The following is a 22,542-nucleotide window of genomic DNA, read 5'->3' on the forward strand; positions in this document are numbered from 1 at the left end:
ATAAGATGACAGCAAATGTCCCCTTCAGCTATAAGGCTTTATGGTTTGAATTAGGGACAGAGGGGAAACCCAACTGCCACCCTTATATACTGCTGTTTATAGCTTTGATCATAACGAAGGGCCAGAAACACCCCAAATGCCCAAGCAGGGAATGATCACGCCATGGCCTCACGTGAAGACAGGGAATGCTGCCCCTGCAAGGTGAACCCACGCCCTCAACAGCTCCCAGGTGAGCGCTCACGAGATGCAAGGTGAACACATGCCCTCAACAGCTCCCAGGTGAGCGCTCACGAGATGCAAGGTGAACACACACCCTCAACGGCTCCCAGGTGAGCAAGCTGCAAGGTCAACACACACATTCAGTGGCTCCCAGGTGAGCGCTCACTAGATGCAACATGAACACATGCCCTCAACAGCTCCCAGGTGAGCGCTCACGAGATGCAAGGTGAACACACACACTCAGTGGCTCCCAGGTAAGCGCCTCACGACCAGCTTGGGCTGGACTGGCGTCTCCTTTCAGTGGCTGCCACTTTCCGTGGTGCAGACGCTACCACCCCGCCCAATCTCAAGCTGCTGAGGTGACGTCACTGAACGGGAGTCGAGAGGAGCGGCAGCCAGTGCTGAGAAGCACCTGTGCGCTGCAGGTACGGCAGGCAGACACACCGAGGCGAAAGGGAGTTGGGCAATAGGAAGTGCTAAGTGCGCGTTAACTCTGCTAACCTAAATCAACTGTAAGCACGTAACTTTTTCACAATGCATGTGTTTAACGATCAGCCCACAAAGTTTTTGAAAATTTAAGTTGGCTCTCAGGAGCCAGTACGAGCTGGTTCCAGCACACAGCTGGGCTGCAGACCTTCGTTCATTATACCCTGCCTCCTGCCACACACTGATTTAGAAGTGGTTTGAGAATGCTATTAAGTTAAAACTAGCAAGCTTGTGGAAATTAAGGAAAAAATGAATTCTTACTGATGGTTATTATTACGGTTTCTCAATAAAGATCTTGGGTATTTAAAAATTAAACAAAAACAAAAACAAAAAAAACCAGCCAGGTGGCTCACACCTGTAATCTCAGCACTTTAGGAGGCTGAGGAAGATCACTTGAGGCCAGGAGTTCGAGACCAGCCTGGCCAACATGGTAAAACGCCATCTGCAGTAAAAACAGAAAACAATTAGCCAGGCACGGTGGCAGACGCCTGTAATCCCAGCTACCTGGGAGACTAAGACACAAGCATCACTCGAACCCAGGAGGCAGAGGTTGCAGTGAGCCAGGAGTGCGCCACTGCACTCCAATCTGGGCAACATAGGCTGTCTCACAATAAACAAACAAATAAATAAATAAGAAAATGAAATAAAAAACCCTCTAACAATATCTCCCTTTATGACACTTCTGCCCAAGATGGCATGCCCCTGGGAAACGGCTGTGGAGTGTGGCACCCGTTTTGCTCTGCTCTTTTCCCTGGTGTGGGGCCTTGGCTAGGCAGGTCGAGTGGGTCTGTGGCTGGGCCTGATTCTGGGCTGAGCTGGCCTTCAGAGGCCGGCACTATGGCACCATGGTTGAGTGGAGGCTGATTCTGAGTCTGGATCCCAGCTCCACCATGGACTAGCTCTGTTGAGTGTCCGTTTCCTGATCTGCAGAAATCTGTAAACATCATCACTGGGCTTTTATGAGAACTGAGTCATCCTGAACAGCTCGCTGTCGGCATAAACCATTAGTGAATCATCGCCAACATCGGGGCCTGCATTGCTCACCTGAGGGAGTGGGGACTTCTCTATGTCCACTGAGGCCTAATTCACATCTCGTCCCTCGGAAACCTCAGCCCTAGCCTGATGGTGCTGGTGGAAGGCATCCTGGTTTGAAGGAAAGGGTGGCTCCAATTCAGATTCTTCATTCGCTGTCAGGACCTCAAGGAGGTCACTTTTCCCTTTGGAGCCCTGGTTTCTAGAGACAGAGAGGCCACCTCCTCGTGGGCCTAGCCTGGGCTCTTCCCAGGACTAAAAGGTGTGGGGTGGGCTCCCCGGCCAGTGTTGAAGAGGGGCATCCGTGTTTGTTCCCTGCTCGTGGCTGGCGATTTGAACCCTATTTGCTATCCCACTTTGACATTTCCCTTTCTTGTTACTATATTTAGCATCTTTCTACCCAAACAGGGTCTTGGGTTGCCTGGCTTCCCCAACAGAACTCCGTGTGCACCAGCAAAGGGTCCAGAGGTGGACAGGGAGTGTATAACTTGCCAGCTTGAATCTACCCCAGGTCCTGATGCAGACTGCCTGCCCTGGGATATTCTCCTGTGCGCAGCCAGGAGAGGACCCTTAGACCCTGCCATGGCTGTGGTGGTGGCCTGAGATGACCTCCCTGATAACTACACTAATGACAACAGGCCTCGGAGAGGTCTTGCACTGGCACAGGAAAGCTGGATGCAGCTCACCTCCACACTCCGCTCCAGCCCCTCCTCCCAGCACAGCCGGGCTCCGGCAGGACTCGACCTCCCCGGACTGCGTCACTGTGAGCTTTTGCTCCCCAGCCTGGAACGGCCTTCCCCCTTGGTGACCATGATACCGGCTGTTTAAATGTGTGTCCCTGCGCTGGTCTGCCTTCCCTGAGGACAGAAAAGCACCTGCTACCTCGCAGGTTCTCGGCAGGCACTCTGCAAACCGAAACTGACTTTCCCAGCACTGAGTTTGTTGCTTCATCTCCTAGTGAAGATGCAGGTGACCACGCTCAGCTCTCTACCCACAGGAGCCATGGCTGGGCTTGTTAAGGCTTGTCCAGGATTGTCACACTCTGAAGTCCCTGATCCACAGCAGCAGCAGTGCTGAAAACCAGGTGATATGAAACCAACAGGGAACAGCACTGACTGCTCAAATGCCGCCCGCTTCTTCATGCAGGTGAAGCAATTTAAATGCATGAGACACACAGGCGGCTCCATTTATAAATCATGAGCGTCAGGTTACCGTGAGGGGCACTTCAACCCAGGGCACAGCCGTTGTGTCCACAGAGTGCACTTCCGGTGTGGCTGCAGTTAAACCATGCTCGGCTGTCACGGAGGAGGACGTATTCGTATTCTGAAGAATATGAAGGACCAAAGACCCTCTGTGAACCCCACAACGATTATAACGTAAAGTAAGCTTATAAGAACTGGTGAATTATCCGAAGAAAACAAAAAGCCACAGGGAGCCAGGCTGGCCTTGGGCTTGGCAGAGAATGGGGAAGCGTTTCGGAGCTTAGGTCTCAGGTCCCGGGTTTACGGAAGAGGAAGAGAGGGGCAGGCATTACACAAAACTGCTACTAGGTCAAAAACAAAAGAAACCTCGCCATCAAAACATGGGCAGCAATTCTCATTAGTCACGTTCTCAAATGAAAAATGTAAGCGTGTGCATGTTCAAAAAGTTAAATAAACAACTGGATTGAAATGTGCAAAACATTAGGAGTTGGCTGGGCGTGGTGGCTCATGCCTGTAATCTCAGCACTTTGGGAGGCTGAGGTGAGCGGATCACCTGAGGTCAGGAGTTCGAGATCAGCCTGGCCAACATGGTGAAATCCCATCTCTACTGAAAATATAAAAAATTAGCCGGGTGTGGTGGTGTGTGCCTGTAATCCTGGCTACTCAGAAGGCTGAGGTAGGAGAATCGCTTGAACCCGGGAGGTGGAGGTTAGAGTGAGCCAAGATCGTGCCACTGCACTCCAGCCTGGGTGACAGGGTGAGACTCCGTCTCAAAAACAAAAACAAAAACATTACAGTCAGTGCCTGGATTCTCCCCTGCCTGAGTAGAGCCTGCAGTGCCGACTGTCCCTGATGACTTTCATCCCTAACACGAAAGTCCAGGCGCTGGCTTCCCAAGCCATATTTAACTCAACATGCGGACTCAAAAGCTGTCCCCAGACTTTCCCGCTCACCCAGCCCTGACCGCCCTCACACTGGAACTCAAACTCTCAGTTTCCCCGAAGTCTTCCATTGTGTAACACATCTATACCTAAATCCTCTGGTATTAAGTGTCTAACAGTTACTTCCAATTCAACATTTAATGTTTCTGTGACGTTCCCAAATCGTGTATAAGCTAGAAAATATGTCTACACATCCAAGCCCATGCTTCACTTTAAAAAGGGGGCGAACAACCTATTCTGCACCCAAAGACAAATCCTATTAACTTACTACTCACATAATCACACGTGTACGTATCTTCTGTAAGATCTAAATAGTCCGTTTTTTTAAATGACAAAATGACCATCATCTGGGAAGCATCTTGCTGGTGGACACATTGCATACTAATTGCTTTTAAGGGCAAAGTAACTGCTGTATTTATTCTAAAACTTCCTTTCACAAAAAGCCCACGTATTTCTGTACTTTAACTTTATTTTGATACATGTTTAAGGGAAATATTAAACATTTATGGAGTAATTCCTTTGAGAACAGTGCACCCTTCCTCAGAGAGTCACTGGGCGGTGCCCAGTGGATGAGGGTGCAGAGGGCTGGTCACAGACAGCACTAACACATGGCCCCACAGATTAACACGAACCTCCATCGGTCCCTGAGCTAGCTGGTATCTAGTCCTATCGGTTCAAACACATTTGTGATGTTTTGTTAATATTTAATTTCCTTTTGGCTTTTGTTAAATGATCATTTTTCTGCAGAAATAATTGATTTTTTTGGTCTTAATTCAAATGTCTATGGTCCATGTTCTAAGATTTTGAAAATTATAGTCATCTAGTAAGTTTGGAAATTGCCAAAATATGATATATTGTTTGCCATAAAGGATTTAAAAACTGTTACTTTACCACTGCTCATATGCACAATATTGAAAAAGGGCAGAATTGCTCAGGTTTCTCTGTAAATCACCTTCCTGGAGTGGCATGTAAGGCCTCCTGTGATGTGGTCCTTCCCTGCCTGTCATACCACTCTGCACTGAGCTCACACACTTCTGCCATGCTAGATTAGTCACCATTTCCATAAATGCCACGGTCTCCCCACTACACCACAGCCCAGACTGTGCCCAGGGCCACCCTTACTTCACGGACCCCTACTCACCCCTGCAACTTGGAGACAGTGCCCCCTGGCTTCCAGCCCCTCTTTCTGTCTGCGTGGCGCTGGGTGTCCGTCTGCCTTGTTCCCCTGTACTCCATGCTTACCTTTAGAAGCGAGCAGGTAATGCCTTGTATTTTAACTGTCCTTCCTAATATTTCTCCTCCAGACCTGGAGGGCCTCCAGGGCAAAAATCACAACCCTCACCCCAAAGCCACACGGTGTCCCTCACTGCCGCCCTCCACGCCTTCCCGGACGTGGTGCTCCACGATCCCTGGAGCGAGTGCACAGCAGGCCAGTGTCTCCTCTCAGCACGCTTCTCACCTCACCGAACTGGGAGCGCCAGGTCACGTGCTCGTGTCTCCAAGTGAGCTGGAGGCCTCGGGCTGCCCGTTTCACCTCCAGCCCTGGGCACGATGCCCAGCACCTAGCAGGTAGGTGCTCCGTAAGTACTTGATGAAAGAATAATAGGCGTGTAACTCTTTGGGAAAAATTACCATAGTTGACATTTTATTGTTTAAAAAATACAATGATCTGAAATGCAAGGAAATCCAGGCTTCCAGTCTAAACAAAACATCCTTGCACAAGAAGTTTTTCAACTATTTTGGTCAAGATCTCCGGAATGCTGTCCAGCCCACATACATGGTTCTCCCTCTGGTGTGCAGCTAGCTGGCCACAGGCCACCTGTGCTGCACCGTGGATGCCTAGGACACCGGGGCAGCAGACGCCTGCCCAAGTCTCCAAACCCTCTCCCACTGGACTAGAGTGGGCAGTCGCAGCTCCAAGCCTGGGCCTGCGTCACCATCAAGCTTTAAGCCTCCAGTCAGCAGGAAATGCAACTTTTAGCTTTGTCAAGTCGTTCAATTTTTTTCACATTTATATTGTGATCAAACAACACAACATCGAATTTACCTTTTTAATCACTGTAAGTGCACAGCTCAGGGGCAGCAAGTACCCTTAGACTGCTGTGCAACCATCACCACCACTCACCCCAGAGCGATGTCATCTTCCCAAACTGAAACTCTGTCCCCACGAAACATGCACTCCTCTCTCCTCCTCCAGCCTCCACCATTCTGCTTTCTGTCTCTATGAATCTGACACTTCTAGGGCCCTCCTAGGAGTGGAATCACACAGTTTTTCACTGAGTCTATCCACCTATGGCCATTCACAGTCTCCCCCACCACCGCATCTCCCCCTGGCCCCTGGAGGGCAGCAGGCACCAAGCTCTCCAGCCTCATCCAACATCCACCACCCTCTCCCCACAGAGACACTGCTCACTCTGTAACTTCGAAGAGCCCTTGAGTATAGAGTTATTTAGCACCCTCCCCAATACCAGGCATGATACTAGACGTGGGGTGCCTGCACCCACAGTATAGCTGCCAGGAGGCCGGCGGGGGGCAGAGCAGGCTGCCCTGCCCTGAGGAGCTGCAGACACGCAGCCCCATGAAAGCCCAGGCTGTGGGAGGTGCTATGAAGGACGCCTGGGAAACCCCAGTGCAAGGTACTCTTCTAGTAAAGTCTCCCCAGGTTCCTCAACAGCAGTTTCCAGCTCATCCGAGTTAGTATGGGGAGGAAAGAACCATCAGACCAGAAGCATGACGGAGAAAATCTCAACCACCCGGATGCTATGAGCCAGGGCTGCTGCCTGGGCCACGCGGTGAATTTCTGCAGGGTCCACTCTAGTCCCCAGATGCTTGCTGTGACAAAGCCCTGCTGGGTGACCCCCGTGACTGGGGCAAACATGCCCCTTAGGAATTATTCCTGCCAGAAAGGAAACTGTTTAGGGTTAGCTAGGTGCTGAGTGTGGTTTTTCAAAATCGGAAAACAAACCAAGAGTGTGGTATCTGCAGACACCCCTGGGTCACTGGGTGTTTTCAGACAAAACAAAATAGGTTTACTGAACCCCTTTCAGAGTGTCATCACACACACAGGAACTTCCAGAAAGGCATCGAGTGTATCTGAACTGCAGAAGTGCACTATTAAAATACTTGCCAACCTCCCAGGCAAGGGAATTGCAACACAACTCAGCTTCCAAGTTTCACACAGTTGCCCAGTTAGATACGTCCTGCAGAAAGAAAGTAACTGACTGCTTAGTCACCTGCTTAGCAAAGTAAGTGCTTACTCCAGGAGGGTGCAGGAGCAAAGCACACACACACACGCACACACACACACGCATGCAAACGCACGCACACAGCATCATGAGGTGCATTTTCACCTGAACACAGTAGGAATGTCTCTCAATTCTTGCCAAAGATGTGTTTTCAGGTGGATTTCAACACTAAGCTATCGTCAGTTGCATAAGAAGGCTCCCAGTTTTAGAGGCAACATGCTGAGTTCCTAACAAGGGCTTGGCTCATGAGACTGGGCTCTGGAGGGCATGGCCTCTGCAGGTGACTCAGTGTGGGGCTGAGGCCTAGTCATCTCTGCACACCTGCTCCCACCAGCACCCGGCATCAAATGGTCAGGGCCCCACACAACCCAGGGAGTGGAGGGAAGTGACCAGCACTTCATGTATTTTTTTAAACTTCCAGTGTTTTGTGTGAGGCAGGCTTTTAAAGAGTAGACTTTTCCCAGAGGAAGAAAAGGCGAGCTTCAAGCTACAACAAACCGTATCCTAGGAATCTCGATTCACACGGAACGACAGTGAAGAATGGAAAGTCTGGTGTTTTAAACAAATGGACAGATATAAACTGAGCATAGCTTTAGTCATCACGCCCAGCCTCCTGAATGAGACGGACAAGAATAAACCTGACTTCCCCCCCAAATAAATCTGCAGACGTCACTTCTTCATTCTCAGATGCTCTATTGCTCACGATCTTTGTCGAGTGGAGAGAAGTTAGGCTCTCACGTTAATCCAGTTCTAACTCATGAGTCAAACTGAGACTGCAACAAAGAACGCCTCTTTTTTCTTTTACATGATTTTCCTTTTCCCTTGAGTATACTTCCTGAACCAAGAAGAAAACAATCAACAGGAGGGGAGACTGGACTTTTCCTTCCCAAGGGAAAACGGCTACATGGGAACAACACACCCCAGCGGGAAGGGTGCTCCGACGGAACTGAGCGTGACTCAGAGACAGGGGGCTGGCTCCCAAAGGGCTGCGGAGAGCCTGGTTCCACAACATGCCTTTTGGCCCAGTGGTGGGGACAGTGCCTGTCGTCCCAGCACTCCGGGAGGTTGAGGTGAAAGGATCGCTTGAGATTGCTTGAGCCTGGTAGATCGAGGCTGTAGTGTGCCCTGATCACACAACCGCACTCCAGCCTGGGCGACACAGCGAGACCCTGTCTCAAAAATAAATAAGTAAAATGAGAAACTGGCTGCCCGACACTGTGATTGGATCCCAGCTCTGAGACGCCACACGCATCGCCTGCCGTGCTGCAGGGGAGACGCGCGTGGATGTGCAGAGCGGGGCCTGCAGGATGCTTCCCAGAGCCCTCCTCTGCCCTCCAGACCATCCTGTGAGGGCAGCCGGGGGCAGCCGCCCGGATCCATGGGACGGGGAGGATCTTCCTGGGTCTCAACTAACATCGGGGCCACTTCACACCCTTCCCCTCTCCCCGCTTCAGGGTGGTGCTGCGGGCCTACGGCACCGGTTTGTGGGTGTGTTCTCAACTCCTTTACTCTGAGCCTGGGGCTAAGAATGTACATATCTGTAAAAGTCTCCTCCAGAAGCGCATCATTCAATAAATGGTGTGGAAATGTAGTGCACAACACACACAGCGTCACAAACAGGCCAGGCTGCGGCGAGCAGTGGCTCTGCGGGCAGGCGGAGGAGCGGCACAGCCAGGAGGGTGCCGCGCAGCACAGCCAAGGAGGGCGACAGACGGTTCATGGGCAACGTGGTGGACGCAGAACCAGGGGCTTTATCTGCACTGTTGTTCTCCAAGAGCTGCTCTGGGGACAGTGGCGAGGTCCAAGGACGCCTGCCTGGGGTGCGACTGTGTAGAAGCTGGGGATGCTGCTGCCTTTGGAGAAGGGAGATGGGAGCCTGGGGGACAGGAGTGGACGGAAACCTTGCAGTCTGCCCTATGGTAACTTCTCAACTCTGAACTTGGTGAAGGCACTGCCCATTTAAGAAAGTAGAATTTGTATTTTAAAAACAGTTCCTTTGCATCCTTTACAACACAGTCAAAGAAAAAAAAAGAGAAAGAAAAACAGCTTCCCTTTTGGGTGAGGGTCTGGGAACCGCTGGTGGGCTGGCTCTGTGGGGCAGGACCTGCTCACGGGATGGTGCTGACAGGGCCCTCTGGGGACAGGTGGGCTATCTCTCCCTTCACAGCCAGCCAGCAGTCCGGGCACCCCCACCGCCTTCTGTGCCACCTCCAAGCCTTTCCTCCCAGGCCTGGGAGCCCAGCAATCCCCGCAGCGCTAGGAGGGAGCACTGCTTCTGCTCTAGAGCACCTTCAGAAGAGGAGGTGGCTGTGTGGAATCAAGGATTCAGGTCCCACCCTGGCCAGGAAGAAGGGGGGGCAGGGCCATTCCTGCCGGGACAGAGATGGCCGCTGTGAAGTCATGGTGCATACAGGGACAAGACAAGGGAGTGTGCGGTGGCCTTCGCATGGACAGCGGACTGCCCGAATCTCCAGGTCAGACAGAAAAGAGTGGGCAGTCCTCCTTGTGGCCGGGAGCCTGTCCTCAAGCTCCCTGCACAGATGAGATGAAAAGGGAAGCGCATCCCGCCAAGTGCGGCCATCATTATATGCACATTTAGCTGAGATCACGGGACAACTGGCAACTGAAAATAAAAACCCACAGACTCAAACTTCACCATAAAAGGAAAACAAAATCCTGCACAACTAACAGTGACGACCAGGACGATGACCGAAAGGCCCAGAGTCTTCTAAATAATCCAGCTCATGTGACAGATAGAATTTAAGAAATAAAAGTAAGTAAGTACTGGAATCATCATGATTTTTAAATTTCTTAAACCTGGGTATCTAACAAGCCAGGCCCAAGTGACCTCCGCAGCGGGAATGAACGTGGCTCCTGGCTGCGACAATTCTACATCGTTCTCCCACAGAGGATGTTTAGACCAGTGCGGGAAGTGCTGCGATTAGCAATGCAGGCTCCAGTATCAGACAGAACACCATACTCCCCCATTATCAAGAACAGGCAAGAGAGCGCTGGGAAAAAGAACCTGAGGGTCTCATGAGAATACAAAGTTGCTTGGTTCGTTGCTTGCCGCAGCTCCCGTGGTACATCGATGAGTGCCCCAGATAACAAGCCCACACTGACCCTGGACAAGTCGCTGAGCCAAACTCCTCCATTAGGCAGCTTGCCACTCCCTGCCCTCACTCACAGGCTGCTGGGAAGAGAGCCGGCAGATATTGTCTTCCACGAGCACCTCAATGCACAGGCCCGAGACTGGAGGCCACGTGTCGGGGGAGCCCACCCACCACCATCCTGGGTTTATACAAACACCGAAGGAAGCTGAATGTGGACCTGAATGTGGATCCCAGGCCAGGAAATGTGGCAGGAGGCTGTAGAATCTCACAAGAGGTGACAGGAATTTCAAAGCTAAGCCAGCCCATGTGCAGTAGGGAGCCGGCAGGGCCAGGACCCGTCTATCGGGTGGTGACAGAGGCTCCACCTCCAAGGCTTTGCTGGGAGCCACAGAAAAACCTGCTAGCATTGTGAGTGTTACTCCTGCTCTGGGGTCCCTCCACACACTGTCAGACCCCCTCTGAGCACCACCTTGCAGCAACCTGTTTCCATGACTGTTCTCCCCACCGGGCTGCCGGAAGGTCGGGGGACCCCATGTCTGCCTTCTGTGTCCCAAGACACCGCATGTGGCTCAGCAGGTCCTCCAATGTGGGAGTGAGGGCGAGGCGTGAGCGAGCCTACACAGTGGTGTGGGGATGTGACCGAGGGCAGCTCCGCCAGGTGCACAGTCCCCCACTGCGGCAAGCACGGAAGTGCAATGGCATCTTTGTCAATGGCGTTTTTATTCCCACAAACTAGAAAGGGTTTTTAAGAACAGGAAAACCCATTCCTTCCACTGTCAGAAAAACAGAACCACTTGCCATCAACCATACTAACACTGAAATGATATTTGCCAGAAACTTTGCGAGATTTAAATACAGGCCGGGTACAGTGGCTCACACCTACCATCTCAGCACTTTGGGAGGCCGAGACAGTAGGATAGCTTGAGCCTGGGAGGTCACGGCTGCAGTGAGCCGTAATCGCACCACTGTGCTCCAGCCTGGGCGACAGAGACCTGTCTCAAAAATAAATTTAAATACAGCTGACCCTTGAACAATGTGAGTTTGAACTGTACCGGTCACTTACACAGATTTTCTCCCGCTTCTGCCACCCGAGACAGCAAGACCCACCCCTGTTCCTCCTCAGCCTACTCAACATGAAAATGAGGATGAAGGCCTTTATGACGGTCCACTTCCACATAACGAATAGGAAATACATTTCTCTTCTTTATACTTTTCTTAGCTCTGTTTTCTTCAGGTTACTTGGCTGTAAACATATACCACATAGAACATAGAAGGGATGTGTTGACTGCCTGCTTACATGATTGGTAAGGCTTCCAGTCAGGAAGCTATCGGTAGTCAGGTTTTAGGGGAAGTCAAAAGATACACATGGATTTTTGACTGCACAGGGAGTCAGCACCCCTAACCCGACTTGCTTAAGGGTCAGCTGTATACCCAATTGCCCTCCCAATCAACTCGGCTACTTGGGAGACTGCCCCTGATTCTTCACGGTGCGCTCCGCCCGTCCTGAGGTCACAGGAGGTTCTGTCTTGGCCACAGTGCTGACTGGTAACACCTGGGTTTGAAAGGCCTCCTCCCTACCCTGCCTGCAGGAGGTTCCCCTGTGCCTCCTCCAAGTGAGCAGTTCCAGATGGAGTCCAGCCATGCCTGGGCCGGAGGCAGAATGGCCTCTAGCCTCCTCTGGAATATAATGCATCAGCTTCTGGCCGGTGGTCATGTGAGGCGCCTAAGGCATGTCAATTTCCCCTTCATCAGCAAGTCATTCCTTCATTCCCGCAAGCCTCTGTTCCATGCTGGGCGTGGTTTGGAACAAAGGTGAGTCGGACCTGGTCCTTAGGGGATGCACCGTCTAGGAGGGAGAGGGCATCCTGCAGGAACAAGGGGTGGAAAGACAGGGCTGCAGGGGGTCCTGGAGCAACGTGAACACTGAAGAGATGCGCACACTGTGGAGTGTGTTGAGTGGGAGCATGCAGCGGGGCCAGGACAGGCGGACGTGAGCAGTAAACAGCTGCAGAGACAAGTCTAGCCTGGAGATAGATGGGCTGTGTTTCATCAAATCCAACACAGCACCATTTTCGAAAGCACTGCTCTCTCAAACGTACTGAGTGTGACAGACCCTGGAGTTGTCCAGTGTGACACCGATAGGGCTCAGGACAGGACACACACAGGAAAAGAGTGAGGGAAGGCAGAGCCGGAAGCCAGGCCCACTCAGTCCTGTGCGATGGAGACAGGGCCAGCACCAGGGCCCAGAAAACCTCGAGTCTGGAAATGAGGACATCCCTGTGCATTCAGCAAGAAGACATGTGGGGGTTGGGGGGGGGGGGAGGTGGAGGCTGGGCTGTACTGGGGTGCAATGAATGGGGTGCAAACTGAACCACTGAGTGACTTTTCAACACACAGTGCGAGGGAGGCCCTCGATGAAAGTTACCAAGGCCGGTGACTAGGAACCCAAGTGGAGAAAAACAATAAATAATGACAGTAATAACAGCTAAAATTACAGGCTCTGTTCTAAGCACATCATATGTGTTAACTCTGCACACGCTTCCAGAAGAAACGAGATGCTGGTATCTGCAGAGATAAGTAAGGCTGCACACATGGAAAACGATCGATTTTTGGATTCTCCAAGAGGAGCCAACATTGGGTTGTTGGCTGCTGCTACCTCCACCACCACCGTTTTGGGGAGGGACAGGAAATTTCTGTCACTTGAGCAAATAATGGAAATGAAAGAGAAACCAGAAACAGGACTTGAATCATCATCATAAAGGAAAGTGTTAATTCATCACTAAACGAACAATGGGCCTTCTGCTCTTCTGTCCAGGGTTCCCAGAGCCCCCCTTACTGCTTGCCTCCCCCGGGGCTGACCCAGGGGGCAGCCTGCAGAATCCCAGAGCATCAGGGGCTCTCAGGAGACCCCAAAAAGTTGGTCTCAGCGTCACGAGCACACCAAAGTCACCTGATGGCAGACAGCTCCCAACTGTCACTCAGAGAAAGCTGGACCCTTAGAGCTAGATGGGACTCACAGACCCTCAGCGTGTCCCAACCCCACTGTGTGTGGTGCAAGGACTCCAGGGAGGCCACATGGGAGGAAGTAAGAGGAAGCAACGAGACCTAAAGACCAGCCTTCAGCCCAGGAATCAAGGGCAGGGGGAAGGGAGGGGCCTCCCAGGGGCGGCAGAATTGTCTGCCGGGGGGAAGGGAGGGGCCTCCCAGGGGCAGCAGCACTATCTGCCAGCAGCATCACAGGCAGTGTCACCACTGACGTCTGCAGAAGACAGCACACTGCCTGGAGTAAGGATGGTGCAGGGTGAATCACTTTAGGAAACTGCCATCAAGGGCCACCGCACACACACACAGGCATCAGCTGGCTGCTCCTAGATTTCCAACAACTCCTCTACTGATTCTGCTGATGGCAGAGATGGAGCTAATTTGCTTCTCACAGCTTCCAGTTTGCTGATTTCCAAAGGGAAAGTTTTCTCTGGGGAAGAGAGAAAGGGCAGACTTGCTATTGCTTGATATTTCAAAACGAGTTATCATCTAAGGTTTTTGCTGAGATATTTATCAATACAAACATGCTTCATCTGCAGTACTTTCGTACCCCTTCTACCAAGATGAGGATTCAGACAATGGGAAAGATACCAATGCACCCTAAGTTATACAGGGGGAAGCAGTGCAGTCCAAGAGTCTGACCACCAGAATATTCTGAGCATGTGTTCTGGTTTCCCGCTGCCGCGTAACAAACTGCACAGCATCCAGTGGCACAGAGCGACAGTTACGGCCACACAGCTCCTATGGCCGGGAATCCAGGCACAGCTCTATGGGGTAGCTCTGGCTTGGGGCCTCTCTCAGGCTCCTGGACCGACAGCCTCGGCCCTGGGGGTGTTGGCTGAGGCCTCCTGCTCAGTTATTTGCCATATGGGTCTTTCCAAGAAAGCAGCTTGATTCATCAAAATGTGCAGGCCAAGGCAGCAACAGAGAGGATCTCCCAGCAAGGTGGACTCACACGTTCGCATCAGACCACATCCCCTCAGTGCTGCCATATTCTATTGGTTAACAGGAATTACTCAAGGGGAAGGGATTGCACAAGGCCATGAAAACCAGGGGATGAAGGTCACCGGGGTCACACAGAGGGTATCTCAGGGGTCTCTTACAGTCTCTTGATACTCCTCCCTGACCCCTCTGTGTACCAGCAATTTTATTTATTAGAAATGAAGCCATTTCTAATAAATGATTTTATTAGGAAAGAAAAGTCTAAAAAAACCAATGCTCTAGGCTCGACCTTAAACTAGAAAAAGTAGTCAGTTGTGGTGGTACACACCTGCAATCCCAGCTACTCAGGAGGCTGAGGCGGGAGGATCTCCTGAGCCCAGGAGTTTCAGTCCAGCCAGCCTGGGCAACACAGTGAGACCCCATCTAATAATAGAAAAATAATAAACTAGAAAAATGGCAAATTAAAAAACCAAGTAAGCAGAAGAAAACAAAATGAATATAAGAGCATAAATTAACAGAATCGAAATGAACAACAGAAGAAAAAACCGAATGAAGCTGAAGGCAGAGTCTTTGAAGAGACCAGCAAAACTGATAAACCTTTAACCAGACTGATCAAATTACCAATACCAGGAAAGAAGGAACACCAATACAGGTCTTATAATTAAAAGTTACTGGAACTACTAAGTGAGTCTGGCAAGATTGCAAGGTATAAGGTCAATATATAAAAATCAGCTATACTACTCTACAGAACGATGAAGAACCAGAAGTGGAAATTAAGGCAGTACCATTTACAATAACATGATACAATGAAATACTTCAAGTATGTGACAGACCTACATACTGAAAATTACGAAACATTCCTAAGAGAAATTAAAGACTTAAATGTATCGAGAAGATCTATTATGTTCATGGATTGAAGGACTCAAAATTAAGATGTCAATTCTCTACAGATTCAACGCAATCCCAGTAAAAATCCAGCAGGCTTTTTGTAGAAATTGATAATTCTAAAATTTATATGGAAATGTGAAAGACCTACAACAGCCAAAACAAGTTTTCTTTTTCTTTTTTAGAAATGAGGTCTTGCTGTGTTGCCTAGGCTGGTCTCGAACGCCTGAGTTCAACCAATCTTCCTGCCTTGGCCTCCCAAAGTGCTGGGATTACAGGTGTGAGTCACCATGCCTGGCCAAAAACAAGTTTCAAAAGGTAGGTATATTTCCTAATTTCAAGATGCACCATAAAACTACAGAAATTAATCAATTGTATCAAGAACAGACACATAGATCAAAGGAACAGAATAGTGCCTAGAAACAGATTCACAATATAGGTGGTCAGTTAATGCCAACAGGAGCGCCATGGATTTCAATGGGAAAGGACAGCCTTTTTACACATGGTGCTGGAACAACTCAATTTCCACGTGCCAGATGGAGGGGGAACCCCTCAACTCTTATGGTATACAAAAATGAACTCAAAATGGATCACAGACCTAGGTGAGAGAACTATTAAGGAATCTAGAAGGAAACGTAAGAGAAAATCATTAAGACTTCAGGCCCAGGAGTTGAAGCTGCAGTGAGCCATGATCACAGTACTACACTCCAGCCCAGGCAATGTAGCGAGACCCCCCAACTCTTAAAAAGACTTCAGATCAGACAAAGAGTTCTTAATTGAAAAAGAACAAAAAAAAATATTTGATACACCAAATTTCATCAAAATTTAAAACTTTTGCTTTCTGAAAGGTATCATTAGAAAAATGACAAGGAGCCTGGCACAGTGGTTCACGCCTATAGCCCCAGCACTTTGGGACTGAGGCAGGAGAATCACTTGAGCACGGGAGTTCTAGACTAGCCAGGGCAACATAGTGAGACTCCATCTCCGTAAAAAATTTAAAGTATTAGCCAGGTATGGTGGTGCGTGCCTATAGTCCAAGCTACTCAGGAGGCTGAGGCGGAAGGATCGCTTGAGCCCAGGAAGGTTGAGGCTGCAGAGAGCTGTGATCACACCACTGTGTTTCAGCCTGGGAAACAGAGTCCCTGTTAAAACAAAACCAAACAAAACAAAGTGGCTCATGCCTGTAACCCTAGCACTTTGGGATACCACGGTGGGAGGATCACGTAAGTCCAAGAGTTCAAGACTGGCCTGGGTGACATAGCAAAACCTTGTCTCAATAAAGTGTAAGAAAAAGAATATATATATATATATATTTATATATATATGTGTGTGTGTATATATATACACACACACACACACACACAGGTTAGGCACAGTAGCTCACACCTGTAATTACAGCACTTGATGAGGCTGAGGTGGGCAGATGGCTTGAGCCCAGAAGTTTGAAACCAGCCTGGGCAACATGGTGAAACCCCATCTCTACAAAAAATGCAAAAATTGGATGGGTGTGGTGGTGCACACCTGTAGTCCCAGCTACCTGGGAGGCTGAGGTGGGAGAATCAGCTGAGCCCAGGAGGTCATGGCTGCAGTAAGTTGTGATAGTGCCATGGCACTCCAGCCTGGGTGACGGAGTGAGACCCCATCTTAAAAAAAACAAACAAAACAAAAAAAACACATGCAAATTAAAGCTGCAATGAGATATGGCTCACACCCACTTCAATGAATGAAGTTTAAAAAGACTGACAACACTAAGTGTTGGCGAGGATGTGGAGAAATGGGAACTCTCCTATACTGCGGTAGGAATGCAAGAGGTACCAACGCCCTGGAAAGCACTGGACCCAGCAAGCCACTCCCAGTGACTCACTCATGAGAAATGAAACACATCCACACAGGGCCTTGCAGGTCAATGTTCACAGCAGCTTTATTATCACAGCCTCCAAAATGGAAACAACCCAAATCTCTACCACCTGATGGATGAAAACAAATGACGGCACGTCCATTCAGTGGAGCACTAGTCAGCACTGAAAAGGGGCAAAGTACTGATTCATGCAGTAACATGGATGAATCTATCAGAAAAGTATTATGCTAAGTGACAAGAGCCAGACCATATGCTGTGTGATTCCATTTACATCGATTCCAGAACGGGCAGCACCATGACAACAGAGGCAGGTTGGTGGTGGCTGGGGGCAGTGCAGTGGCTGATGTGGGGGGCACTGGGAGCCTTGGGGTGATGAATATATTCTAGGTCCTAATGGCGACAGCCACACTACTGTGGACATCTCATGCCAACTGTCAAACTGCCCAGACTGGGGGAACAGTATTTCCAAATCTCTGGGTACGGACGGCAGACAACTCTTTAAAGAAACTCCAACTCCGATCAGGGAAAACTTGGGTCACTACGTTGTCCTTGTAAGTGTAATTTCAGTCAAACCTTGAGAAATAAATTGGGCCTTTTGTTGTCTGGACTCAATCTAAGCACATCTAAGAACAAACTCATTAAAGCCCTGTTCCTATCACCTGTAAAAATACCTTCTATTTACAGTTCCTACTCTCCTGCTGAACACAGACCAGGGCTGACAGTTTTACGTGAACTATGTAGTGCTTAGGGTCAATAAAGGTTACTTTCATCTGGTTAGGGTCAGTTTGCCACAGCCTAACCACTTACTACAACTCTTCCCATTTCAGTCACCATTTCTGGAGGTTTATATGGAACAGACACCCCTGCAACTTCGGAAAGCTACCTTTAATATGCACTACATATATAGTGTAGTGAAGTACATATGCAGACAGGTCCTGGGCTTATGACGGTTGGACTTACGATTGTTCAACTTCATGCTAATGTGAAAGCCATACATATTCACTGGAAACCGTATTTTGAGTCCTCATACACACTGGTTTTCACTTTGAGTACAGTATTCAATAAATTACATGAGATCTTCAACACTTTATTATAAAATAGGCTCTGTGTTACATGATTTTGCCCAACTATAGGCTGGTGTGAGTGGTTCTTTTTTGTTTTGTTTTGTTTTTGAGACAGGGTCTCACTCTGTCATTCAGGCTGGAGTGCAGTGGCATGATCATGGCTCACCGTAGCCTCCATCTCCCAGGTGCAAGCAATCCTCCCACCTCAGCCTCCTGAATAGCCGTGATTACAGGTGTACACCACCACACCCAGCTAATTTTTTATTTTTTGTAGACATGGAGTTTCAGTATGTTGCCCTAGCTAGTCTTGAACTCCTGGGCTCAAGTGATCCTCCCACCTCGGCCTCCCAAAGTGTTGGGATTACAGGCATGAGCCAGCGTGCCCAGCCTGATGTGAGTGTTCTGGGCATGGTTAAGAAAGGTGAGGCTGTGCTATGACGTGCGGTGGGGTAGGTATGTTAAACGCATTTTCAACTTAAGGTATTTTCAACGATGGGTTTACTGGGACGTAGCCCCGCTGCAAGGTGAGGAGCGTCTATATTTGTCCTCCGAAATTTTCTCAAATCTATGCAAGTCTCATGTAATAATCAAAACCAAACAACGCAATGTGCTAAGCTGTATAGAAATTGAGACCCACCATCTATAAAGTATGAAAATTCCAAGGTGTTGCGGAAGCATTCAGGTTTTTAAAGCCACAATACACATCATCCGCCATAGAGAAAACTAGGGAAAAGCAGTTCCTAATGACTCTTTATCATATCAACTCATTCTCAGGAACCAGAGGTTCTAAATTTTGTATTTGTCACCACGACCAGAACTCGTTGTCCAGAAACTTAAGGATGGTGCCCAATTCGTAATTCCAACCGCCTGAGCTTTGTTATGACAATGCTTTCATAATTGCCTCAGTGCCAAGTCCTTACACACTGAAGGGACAAAATAAATGTTTAGTAAAATTAGTTGCTACCCAACTTCTCTCTGGCTAAGGTCTAGTCGCAGAAGTGGTCCTTCAGTTCCATGAACACATCCAGGTCTCCCCTCCCTCGGCTCTGGATGTGATGCCCAAGAGCCCTTGCCCTGCTCTCCATACAGGCCTGCCCACACTGGCCCAGCCCGTTTCTCTCCCTCGCTGGTCGGGTCACTTTCTTTCTCGAAGTGCCCCCCTGCCACACAGCGAAGCCCCCTAGCCCACAGATGTGGGTCCTGTTCACCCTCCATGCCCTAGGATATGATGAGCACCCAGGGAGCACAAACAGAATAAATGCAGAGTGACACACACAAGAGAGAACGAAAGCGCAACCTGAACCCGGTCCCCTACATCCGACTCCCCAGCCCTCCAGAAAAGAGTCCTTTAACCGTGTCTGAGCCCCAGGTCCTCTGGCCTTCTCACGAAGCCTTCTCAAAACAAGGTTTTTAAAGATCAAAAAAGACACAGGACTGCAAACGGAAAAGCACGCTGAAATGCAATAATGGAAGCACTGGAAAAGTAAGATGAGTGCTTTTTCATTAATGTATTAAGCGACAAGATCGAGGGATGGACACAGTATCTCCTGTGATTTCGGTAATAATGAGCATCAGCTCCACGGCAGGGTGATAGGAAGTTGGTGCCGATGCCAGCAGGGCTGCCCCGCACACAGGGGGAGAAAATGCTACAATTTCATGCTGGAGTCAGATCCGTGCACGTAACCGAGGGAGCCGCACTGCAGCGAGGCTGAGTGAGCGCTCACGGAACAAGAAACACTTTATTATGTTTGTACCAACAAACATCCCTAAAACCACCAAAATAAGTAGGCTTAAAAATACTTTACTGTGCAACATGTGGAATTCTAGAATAAAACTGATGCTTCTAAATTGTCTGCCTCTTACCCAGACACCTTATATGGCTAAGGGTTTGGAAAATGACAGATTTCAAAACTTCCTTAGATCATAAGGAAAACTAAACATTCTGACAAAACTTTTCGGGCCCAAGACACTCCCCGTGGGGACTCCCTACAGGGTCCCCGCTCTCTTGCCCAGTAATCTGGAAGAAACATATCTTGCACATCTGTGAGTCCGAATTTCTGTGTTTTCATGCCCACCTGCGCGTGTTTGTGAATTTCCGTGTTCTCACACCCACCTGTGCGTGTCTCTGTGAATTTCCGTGTTCTCACGCCCACCTGCACGTGTGTCTGTGAATTTCCGTGTTCTCATGCCCACCTGTGTGTCTGTGAATTTCCGTGTTCTAACACCCATCTGCGTGTCTCTGTGAATTTCCGTGTTTTCACGCCCACCTGTGCATGTCTCTGTGAATTTCCGTGTTCTCACGCCCACCTGCACGTTGTCTGTGAATTTCCGTGTTCTCATGCCCACCTGAGTGTGTCTGTGAATTTCCGTGTTCTCACTACCCACCTGCGTGTGTCTGTGAATTTCCGTGTTCTAACACCCATCTGCGTGTCTCTGTGAATTTCCGTGTTTTCACGCCCACCTGTGCGTGTCTGTGAATTTCCGTGCTTTCATGCCCACCTGCATGCTCATCTGTGAATTTTCATGCTTTTGGAAATGCCTGTCACTGAGCCATCTACCGTCCACAATAACCTTGGATTCAAGTCAACAGCAACAATGATAAGATGACAGCATCTTTCAGTGTCTCCCACAGCCAGGCACTGTTCTAAGCACACCCGGGACCCTCTTTGGGTTGGTGTGCGATTGCAATCACTTTACACACGAAGAATCAGAGTGTGGCACAGAGGGTCTCCCAAATTCGCCTGCATGACACAGCCAGTGACTGTCAGTGCTGGCGACCCTACCCTTTGCTCATCGTTCACTGTGCCCTGGCAGGGACAGCAGGGGAGATGGGCCCCGGCTGAGAGTCAGTATGTATCAGTGCCAATCTGCCCCAGACACTCAGCTACTTTGCCAAAACTGTAATTCAGCGTCAACATACGAAGATCGTTCCTCCCCAAACCTGGCTAAAAACAGGAGAAGAAAACCAGCATCAGGGCAGGCTGAAGGGAGAGGAGACCAAGACTTCTGTGCCCGGGGTTCTCCAGGACATGCCATCCTCCACCTCCAGAGGATCAGAGCCACGCCCAGTCCGCTAGCACTCCACTCAGCGTACACTGCGCACAGACGGGGAGGAGACTTACCAATCTGCAACAGTATTGGTGTGACCAGAGCGGTTTCCATGGCGTAACAGAACTCCCTGCCAAACATCACCGCCCCGTGCATCACCCACAGGCGCACGGGGATTCGGTCTATGGACCCCTCGCTGATGGTCTCGCAGTTCTCGGCCTCTGCGCCTCCGGCTTTCTGTGGGTCCGGCAGGGGCACGGATAACTCTTGAACTTGCATAGATTCCGGGTCGGCATTCTGCGGAGCCATTTTCATTACCACCAAAAATATATATATTTATCTATATATTCTATCTATATAAATAATGCTTTCATCTATCTGTAATGATAAATAAGACGTCTTCTCTTTCTGCTTCGGTTGTGTTCCTCGGGCAAGTAACACTTACATTCCTCTTTGCACAGGTGGGTGTCTCACAACTTCTCACAATGGTATGAGACATGCAGCAACACACAACGATTTTTGGTTGGATTTTAAACATATGGCTTGCTGGTTTACTGTGAATTAGAGTTAAAAATCCATAATTGCCATTCAGTTAATACCAGTTTCATCATTATTACTGAAGAGGTGCTGAAGTGAATTTTCTTGCTACAGAGAGGTGGGAAGGTGACACAAACAGGTGTTCCGCTGGTAATCCCCATCGAGTGACTGGATGATCTGCAAAACAGGAAAACAACCCGGCCAGAGTCAGGGGCGGCCAGCAGATGGCCCTGTGGAGCGCCGCCTGACCCCCGAGCAAGCTGTGTGCCCCAAGGACCTGCCCCGAGATCACACGCCTCTCTGCCACTCACTCTGGGTACGTCCGTGCAAACAACCAAACCTACGTTCTCGAAAAACATTTTCTCATGTGGAAGTGAATCCTGGGGAAGGACAAAGGTGGGGCAATCAAGGAAAGCAGGATCAAAGAGCAGACAGAGAAAAACGCTAGAAATATTCACCCTTTGGCCAGTAACAATATCGTCCACCCCGTGTACCACAGCACGTAACTATTCCAGCAGGCTGGAGGCGGCTGGCGACGCCCTTTGGCTGCAGATATCATGAGAGGGAAGTAAGGAGGTGAAGGGAAAAGTGGGGAAGGTAGGAAAAAGAGAATCAAAAGGTTAAACTTTTGTTTAAAAAAGTCTAATTTGTTAGAGACAAGGTCTCACTCTGTTGCCCAGGCTGGAGTGTGGAGTGCGCAGCCTCAAACTCCTGAGCTCAAGTGATCTCCCACCTCATCCTCCCAAGTAGCTGGGACTACAGGTGTGCACCACTACACCCAGCTAATTTTTCTAAGGTCCCCACTATATTGCCCAGGCTGGTATCCAACTCCTGAGCTCAAGCGATCTCCCCTGCCTCAGCCTCCCAAAGCACTGGGATTTACAAGCATGAGCCACTGTGCCCAGCCAAAAAGGGAAACTTTAGACCC

At 49.6% G+C, this 22,542-nt stretch overlaps 1 protein-coding gene across 1 annotated transcript in view; it reads right to left on the reverse strand.

Annotated features, from left to right (window-relative positions):
- SLC45A4 (solute carrier family 45 member 4) overlaps nt 1-21,791 on the reverse strand; it is a 47,240-nt gene extending 25,449 nt beyond the window's left edge. The window contains exon 1 of the mRNA XM_017962376.3: nt 21,152-21,791. Coding sequence (XP_017817865.1) covers nt 21,152-21,392 — 241 coding nt within the window. The 5' untranslated portion in view covers nt 21,393-21,791. The remainder of the gene's footprint in view (nt 1-21,151) is intronic.
- Nucleotides 21,792-22,542: the final 751 nt, after the last annotated feature.

This window comes from Papio anubis, chromosome 8 (genome assembly GCF_008728515.1).
Source record: "Papio anubis isolate 15944 chromosome 8, Panubis1.0, whole genome shotgun sequence".
NCBI lineage: Eukaryota > Metazoa > Chordata > Mammalia > Primates > Cercopithecidae > Papio > Papio anubis.